Source organism: Dermacentor silvarum, chromosome 9 (assembly GCF_013339745.2).
Source record: "Dermacentor silvarum isolate Dsil-2018 chromosome 9, BIME_Dsil_1.4, whole genome shotgun sequence".
NCBI classification, from domain to species: Eukaryota; Metazoa; Arthropoda; class Arachnida; order Ixodida; family Ixodidae; genus Dermacentor; species Dermacentor silvarum.
The window spans coordinates 136,863,632-136,872,494 of NC_051162.1; the positions used below are offsets into that span (position 1 = coordinate 136,863,632).

At 47.7% G+C, this 8,863-nt stretch overlaps 1 protein-coding gene across 1 annotated transcript; it reads right to left on the reverse strand.

Moving 5' to 3' along the window:
- Positions 1-395: 395 nt before the first annotated feature.
- Positions 396-8,659, reverse strand: LOC119464429 (protein inscuteable homolog). The gene is made up of 7 exons (XM_037725390.2): positions 8,203-8,659; positions 5,988-6,787; positions 5,753-5,901; positions 5,206-5,552; positions 3,464-4,057; positions 1,868-2,093; positions 396-1,369 (listed from the first exon to the last, which is right to left on the reverse strand). The coding sequence occupies exons 1-7, from the start codon at positions 8,227-8,229 to the stop codon at positions 1,161-1,163; spliced, it is 2,352 nt and encodes a 783-aa protein (XP_037581318.1). The 5' UTR covers positions 8,230-8,659; the 3' UTR covers positions 396-1,160.
- Positions 8,660-8,863: the final 204 nt, after the last annotated feature.

The following is an 8,863-nucleotide window of genomic DNA, read 5'->3' on the forward strand; positions in this document are numbered from 1 at the left end:
CGGTAAGCTACCAGTCACGATTTGGTAATGCCTGTCATATGCACTCTGACCCATTTTTATCCTTCCGTAAATTTCCTTCTCATAATCGGGGTCCCCTGTGGGTAATTAACCTAGATACCTGCACAGACTATAGAGGCAGACTGGCGATCATTCTTTTTTCCTTGCCAGGCTATTTAACATTACCTTTGTCTTCTGCATATTAATCTGCAACCCTACTCTTACACTTTCTCTGTTAAGGTCCCCAATCATTTGTTGCAATTCGTCCCCAGTGTTGCTGAACAGGATAGTGTCATCTGCAAACCGAAGATTCTTGAGATATTTGCCGTTGATCCTCTCTCCTAAGCCTTTCCAGTCTAATATCTTGAGTACTTGAATAATAGAGTAATAGCTTGAACACTAAGGAAACCAAGCCATGGTTAAGTGCATGTCAGTTTATTTCTGAATACACAGAGCAAACGCTGTATTGTGAAGTAATTTACCGGTATACATAAAACGACTAAATCATGAATAACACTCGCAGGGATGCAGCGTTTTCACCGGAAAACAAAGAAAACAGAAGTAGATTCAAAACTGCGACGTACATTAGTCTTTGGCTACAAGCTGTACTTCAAAGAACGATACAAAATACAGTAAAATATCTACATAAAGCAACAATCTGCACACTCTCGACATCAAGAATATAAGTCATTTACTATGTGTACATTATTTAATGACACACTACTGTCACCATCAGAGTCCACAGAAAGCAGTGCTTGTATAATGTACACTATGTATAGAGTTTCGAAAGACTAGGTCCTTGACTAGATTTGTTGCGTAACGGGGACATCATTCTAGCACCAGTGCTGGATCAGCTGACAACTAGTCGACTCATCCATGAAGGAAACCGCGAACATGCAGGCCGTTCGTCTGTAGATTCGTCTAGATATATAATTCACAAATAAATATTTAAGGCGCACTATCACGGTATGGCTTCCTCTGCTTTTGACTGACCCATGTCCGAAGAGAGATGTTGCGCTGACTTAGAATATAGCCGCTTCTTTTTTCATGACTATACGTTAGTGCATTTTATGTAAATGCTCTGTGTTCCTTTTGATGAATTCTCGCATGCATTAACAGCCTCGGTGAACTAATAAATGCATGAGCGTTGTTGTAAGCCCTCATTAGACGTAACTTTCATGGGAAACCGAGTACTGCTTGAAAGAGTTCCATAAATCGTCCTTCACGAGCTCCGCGGCGCCGAGGTCCTTCAGATCCTTGTGACCGGACGAGGCGGCGATCTTGCGTAGCGCAGCCAGGCAGGCCACTAGGACAGAGTTGCTGCTGTTGCGTTCCTTTGGTTCCTTGCACAGCCGAACAAGTCTTTGTACACCTGAATGCAAGAAAAGTGTGCCTAGTTAAACGGCTGCGTACGTGAAAGATTTCTACTATTTCTTTTGCGCACACAATTTTTTTACACACAAGAACGGTTACTCGGGGCGAATACCAGAAGAAAAAAAAACTTGGTTTGATGTTCAGACTATAGTTGACTAGACTATATCGCGCAATGGTAATTCACCACTAAACGTGTTAAACATCCTAGCTACAGTTGATTTAAAAGTCAGATGGCTTTCTTTCCACCGGTCAACGAGACGACCTTTAACGTGCATGAATTCATACAATTCGACGAGAACGACATCATAAACTTTCCTGTCGCTAGTTTTATATTTTCTTTCCTTTCTCACTCTTTTTTTTTTTCTTTTTTTTTTTCGTGTACTTGCGTGCACGCCATGTTTTAACGTTATGGCTTCCTTACATTTCGTAAATTTACGTTCGTGAACGGTTGCCGTTTCGCAAATAAAGCAGCGCAACGTGCTTGAGGAATGCATACCTTGCATTTGCAAGACCATGTTGGCTGTGCTTGAGCATGAGCAGAGGCGCGCCAGAGCGATCGCAGATTTCTGCAAGACGCGTTCGCAGGCATCCACTTCTCCGCTGCTGTGCAGGCTGGAAGGGCGAACTTGCAGGTAACAGACGAGCTGAATCAGCGCGCCGGACTCGATGATATCGGCGTGGCAGTACTTCCCGGCGGACGCATTAGCCAGGATCGTCGCAACCTGTGATGGGCAAGGCGCGCTTGGTCAAGGCACTTAGTACTGGAGGGCGCAACGCTCAGGTGTCCCCCCGCCTCGCCTTGCTGCTTGTATAGGCTACACGCGATAGTATCTCCGGACAGCGAGAAATTGATAGCCAGAGCTATATCACCTAAATACCTTTGTTACCATGACCACTGTTAGGCGGAACACTTTATTCAAGCTATCATATAGCTGCTTTAATTTAAACAGGAGGTCTCAAGACTAAGCATTATCCTTCAGAGGTAATGTTTGGTCTAATTTCTCAAAGGTAATGTTTGGTTTGATTTATGCTCTAATTTACCACTTATCTGTTTAAGAACGTTATAAACAAAAAGTTACGTCAGAATTAAGAGCGCCCAAGACGAGTATTACTTGCCAAATATTACCTTAGCCACATACGTACACGTAGATATGCTTGCGCTTGAAATGATGTGATGAAATGTTATGACGGTGAACACAAAACTCATGTGCCCTAAAGAAATTTCGCAAGAGCAACATGTCATGCGTTTGAACCAGGAAACAACAACTTAAACCCAGTGTTTATTTCGAGTAAACAGAAATATCTACGTATCACCGATCGATGATTCCCACTCTAATTAACGTTTGCAGTTCAGATTTTCCTCTAAAATGTGAAATTCTAGGCCATGAGATTGTGGCATGCTTACGTGCAAAGTTATGCTGGTCGAGCCTGTCAATATGTACCAACCAGTCCAACAAATATTGTGCTAATGCGTACGAGGTTTTATAGACAAGCTCATTTCCCCGTTAGCGAGTGCTGGCACTGACTGATTTTTCTTTTTTCATACAGAATTACAGAAGCGGAAACATAAGATCGGACGGCCGAGCGTCCTATCCTATACATGTTCTTTGCCCACGTCTATTTTGCGCCCTTGATATCTTGAGCAATGACACATCAACTAGCCCAAAGCAAGATTCTGGTTGAGTTAACATGGATACTTCCGCTTTGATGATGCCGCTCATGCAGGCTCTTGGCGATCTTTTCCTACATCGCACGACCACTCCAGACAAGTGTGATCGCGAATGATTTTCTGGAAACTCTTAAATGCCGCATTCGATTAACTCACAGGAGGTGCAGGTACTGATTGGCTCAAAGGCACGCCAGAATTCGACATGTCAGACTTTGAAAGTGTCCAGAATAGAACCCCGGGTCAGGGCCCCAGTAGGGATTGTAGTTGATCGGCCTGAGCGACATCCTATCACGTGTCCATCGAATTACATTCACACCAAAATGCGAAACATGCGATACCCATAACGGCTTCGCAACGTGTTTGTGGACAAGATATAGGCCTTGTCGAAATTCACTAAGCCTGCCGCTGACACCCAGGTCTCACCTGATCCTTGGCGAAGATGGAACAGGCCAGGTCTTTCTGCCTGGTCGCCAGCATTAGAGCGCGCACAGATTTGTTCCTGTGGATGCACTCGAGAGCCACGTGATCCAAGAAGGAGAGGTTGGCGAGCGCAGCCGCGGACAGCAGAAACACGTCTCCGCTGTTGGCCCGCTCGATGATCCCGGTCAGGGATGAGACCAGCGAGTCCATGTGCTTCGACATGTGCCTCAACGTGCCGCCGGTACAGTCGACCCATGGGGCAGTGATTTGGGCCAGCAAGCCAACTGCCTCGCACTTCTCCTGTTGACTGGCGTCGGCGTCCCTCAGGGTTCTCTCGATGCATTCGATGCCGCCTGCCTGCTCCAGCTGCCGAATGGCCACCGAGTGGCCGCAGATGATGGTCAGCGCACGGACGGTGGCGCACTTTAGCGGCCGTAGACCGGCATCCTCGGCGATCGACAGGAGAGCGCTTACGCCGCCCACTCGCGTGATCAGGTCGCACATATCCGGACCAGCTTCGCCCAAGCTGCTCAGCGCGGCTACGCCTCGCCGTGCGCAACTCAGGGCCCGGTTCTCGCGGCTCATCTTCACTATTTTCTGCGAGAGAAAAAAGAAAGTAATAAGTAATCGCAATGATTTCGGCTTGTCCTGTCATGCTGTAATCACAAGTCTGTATGATACTACTTCGTTACTGTTTGGCCTCAATTCTGCACTTGTGACATGGACTCTAAAGTTATCAGTTCCAAATTTAATTAAAGGAACTTTGTTAATTAGCTAACATCATTACGTAATTTTCCTTGCAAGTATTGTCCACCTCAAGTAATGCTGATGATGCGACATAATTGCGACATCTAGCGCAGGAGATCGAGTAATACCCCTGTCACACGGTACATGTAATGTCATTTGCAGTAAATGACATTCCTACTGAATGTCATTGCGGTCTCGCGTTCCCAGTCTACACGGGTAAACAGAATGACATTCGCAATTGATGGCAATTTATCGGCAGGTTGGTATGATAACGAAACTTTACAAATCGTGCTTCTTGTTTACAAATTTTCACTATATTGTTAGCAATACAATGCTAAACATTGGATGGTTACTTGAAAATATATTACATTCCGTTTTGACTTATCGATTTTGTCATTTTTGCCAAGCCCCTGTCGTCGAGAGTACACAAGTCGTGCGTGAATGAGTTCGGGAAACTCATTCAATGGGCGAATGCCATTAGCTGTGAATCTCATTCACTATGCCCGTGTGGAAGCAACAAAAATGACATTAACCCGTAATCTCATTCACTGCGAATGACATTACACGTGCCGTGTGACAGGGGTATAAGTCTGTTTTTATGAACATATACATACGTAACCCGGCATATAACTTTGAAGGTGGTGCGGCAGTTGTCTTTTGCAACTTGCGTTCCATACTTGGTAGCATTCTACATAAGGCAGAATAATCAAGTTCCGTACGCTTTTTATTTATAAAAATAGACGTGCGCGGATCAGAGGGTGCAACAACGCTCGTGTACTGATAGCTTTAGGCACAAACTCATGAATCCCAGGCGGTCGAAATTGATACGGGAGCCCTACACTAGGGCGCGCCTGAGATCGTGGTTTTGGCTCGTAAAACCCCAGAATTTAATAGATGCGATTTTTCCATGTTTTCTTCAAAACATAAAAAAAAGGTATCCAAATTATGAAAGGTGCCTTCTTATTGCGTGCTGCGGCGCCAGAGTCGCAACAACTTACCTCCAGATCTTTCAAGATGAGGGAGTTGCTGAGCGTCTGCACGGTGTTCTTGATGTCAGCCATGAGCGATATTATGGACTCTAGATCGGCAGGCTTGTGGTTGGGCCTGGCTCCGATCTCTCGGAGGTTTTGCAGCAGTCGGTACAGGTGGCTCTCTACCTTGCGCGAATACGGCGAGGAGCCGTGGATCACAGTCTTGTAGTCTCGCAGCAAGTCGTTCACCTCCGAACTAAGACCGGGAGTGCTGCTGCAGAACTTGAGCCAGAGTCCCTGCTCGAGCCTCCTGGCCACGTGAGTTATGGTCGCCATAACCGAATCAACTCGGTCTTGCAGTGACGTGATGGCGTCTGTGAAGCAAGAGGCACCTTTCGTGAGAATAACGGCCTCGCCGATACAAGTCGCATTTGCGACGTGATAAAACGAAAGCGGTTAGAGTGAGCCTGCTAGCCCGTGTAATCAAGTTTTGCTGTCGCAGCGCTCACTCTATTCTACGGATGACGTAAGCACTGCACAGTGCTATAGGCTATAAATTCTGATGGTGACGTACCGTGCGCATCGCCGACGGCCAGCACGGCAGCGAGGGCTGGGTCCTTGGTGAGGGATTTGCTTTGCAGGGAGCTGAGGCACTCGTTCTCTACCGAGAGGCGCACCGCCTTGAGCCACTGCTGGACGCTGGGCACGGAGCTCAGCCCCGACCTGAAATAGTGGCAAGAATTAGTGAGACATCGTGCAGGCACTAACCACATGTCACCAGCGAGGAAATAGTTGGCGTTATTACTTACTGCTCAACGATCCATTGCAGGTAGTGTCCCAGGGGGCTGTTCTCGGGAAATACGGCAGGATTAAGGAAAGAGCATTCGGGAGTTTCCGGTTTCTTTACAGGCGTCATCGCGTCTTCATCAGCGAAAGGAAGCCTTCGACAGACATCCCTAAGGTCTCTCGGTACAATGGGACTGACAGTGGCATAGATGCTTTGTAGTGCTTCTTCCGCCTTGACTCTGTTCTCTGACGGTGGCACAAGGGAGCCGTTGGGCGAATCGCGTTCCTCGGCAGCCAGGTCCTCTGTGGAGGCAAACCGGACGTTCTTCTTCTCTGAAGATCGCAGCAGGCGAAACGAGCTGCCCCTCCGGCAACGCTTCATAAACGAGGACGCACTCTTTGGTGTGCTCGTCTTTGGCGTCTTCGACGGAGGAACCTTGACGTTCTCCGGCGTCTTCAGATCTGTCGCCTTGTTGTTCGGTGGCCTAGGAGCTGACTTGGCCGGCGTTGAATGGGGGGTGTCGATTTTTGGCTTTTCTGCAAGTTTATCTTTCTGAACATGGCATAAGTCCTCACTGCCAGCTTCGGAGGACATGTTTATGGTCCTGTATTGGACATTTTTGTAGAGGGCCTTGCGACAGACCTGCTCGATTGAGTGAGACAGCCAGTCCTCTTGCCCAACCTCTTCCCTTGGAGGTGTGCAGCCAATTCGGGGTGATACCTTGGAAATCTGATAGGGGAGGACGCTCTTGTGGAACAGGTCGAAGTTGTCAAGCGACGTGTCCAGGTTGAGCTTGAAGACCTCATGACTCCTTCCACTAGCCTGCAGTTAAAAAAATGCATGTAGGGCTCTGCATGTCACGTATATGTTCTCGTGTAACAATACCCAACTTGATATGCATGATTCTGGAGTACTTATAGATTAACACTGCTTACATTTTAGAGCTGCATCGTGTGGATTAACTTGCACTTATGAAGGCTGGCACGAGGAAGCCATATGTGTCAGCGATGTGGTTTTAGAGAGAGGTAATATTTGTTCCCAATGATCAGCTTGAAAATTAATACGAGCCCCTACGCTATTCGAAATTTTAAAAAAATGGTTTGTTGTTAAATAGCAAGTCTAGATTAAACGTAGTATATTTAGGAACACTGGCTTTGTTTAAAATGACTTTGGCTGATCTGTGTAAATTCTTACTAGGCGTACGTTGAAAAAAAATCTTCTGAGTGAATCCATACAGGCTAACAAGGATTCACAAATTTTATCCTTACTTTATGCTACCCAGAGGCTAGTCATGCACGTACATGTTTACATAAAGACCGTTTAAAATATTGAGAAGGTTGTCCGCTGCCTGCTGCGACGCCGACACGCCCTACTGTGGTTCAGTGCCGCTTCGTAAAATAATGGCTGGCCGGCTCAACATATAACCGACTCACTGTATTTATACACTGAGTCAACTCACTATCTGCAATTTTTCTCCTTGGTACCTGTAATCGGTACGAGCCTGACCGACACGACATGCTTTCACAATTTCCCTTCCTTAGATATTACTCCTCCCCCTTACACACACACACATTATACATACCCCTCTTTTTTTTTTTTTTTTCATTTCACCTTTTGTCATTTCACCCCAGCTGCTATAGTCCTCGCTCCCCACTTTCCCACAGCGCTTTTCATTCAGCGTCAACGGCTCGATGTATGCCAGGTGCGGCGTTGACTGCGTGCACTTTCAAGCTCAAACGGCTGTCGCAACGATATTTTCTGAGAATGGATATACCCAGCTTGTGAGTTTCCTTTTTCGGCCTAACCGTGAACGAATTTTAATACCATCAGACTTAACAATCACGCGCGTGAAACACATAACCGCAGCAGCACCGCTATTTTTCTCACTGTACTGTAATCCATTTAGATTAGGGTAGACGGATGAATTATTCACTGTCGCTAAATCCACATCCTGATCTCGCGTGCAGTGTTTATCGTGAAACGCGGGCAATTAACATTGTAAGCTTAACATAAAAGCACGTTTGCAGGCTATTGCGGACATACGATGTTGCTTTTAAATACTGCTGTTCAGTTATTCGATAGCACCACCACGCCGTTTCACTGCAGCGGCATGCACGGAAACGGAACTCATGCACACGTATCTCAGAACAATGGTTGGCTATGCCAGAAGCGGGCAGCCAACATTGAAAAAAAAAAAAAAAAGAGCAGCCGAACGAACGCGGCACCAGTAAACTCACCGACGTGTCAACGCCTCCACGTCCCATCTTGGTTGCTGAACGTCAAATCCTCCGCGAGTCGGGTATGAAATCCACAAATCTCCGCCTTGCACGAGACCTTCAGCAAAAGACCCGCATTGCGCAGTGACCGAGTCGAGACAGAGCAACGAAATGCGGGCGGCGAGGAGCGGCGGCACGTTTTATACGGTGCATGGGTGCGAGGAGGACGCCCCGCCTGTGCCAGATGGTCGCGTGCCGGCCGTCACCCCTCTTGCACTGCCGCAGCTGGCACGCGACGGCGCGTGACTCGCCTCCGGTTCCGACCCCCTTCTATCTATCCGCTCCATCAGCACACCTTCCAAACACGTTTCGTGCGTCTTTCCTTAGAAAATAATGATACTGCCGCCGTGTATTTTGTTCGCCGTGCCTCCCCTCCGCGACCAGCCAGCAGGCAGGCTTTCTCCGATGCAGCAAAAGCCTTGAACTACACGGGCCCTCACAACGCTGTGGCCTCCGTTGCTGACCCGGCGCGCCCGTCCACGCGCCCCTCCACTTCGTCAACCACCACAGGAGACCCCCCCTTCAGATGCCGGCCAAACAGCCGGCGTCTCGTGGTTCAAGCAAGGCCAGCTGCGCCCTTGGCGCGTGCCGGAAGAGCGCCCCAAAAGGTATAGCGTGTCTC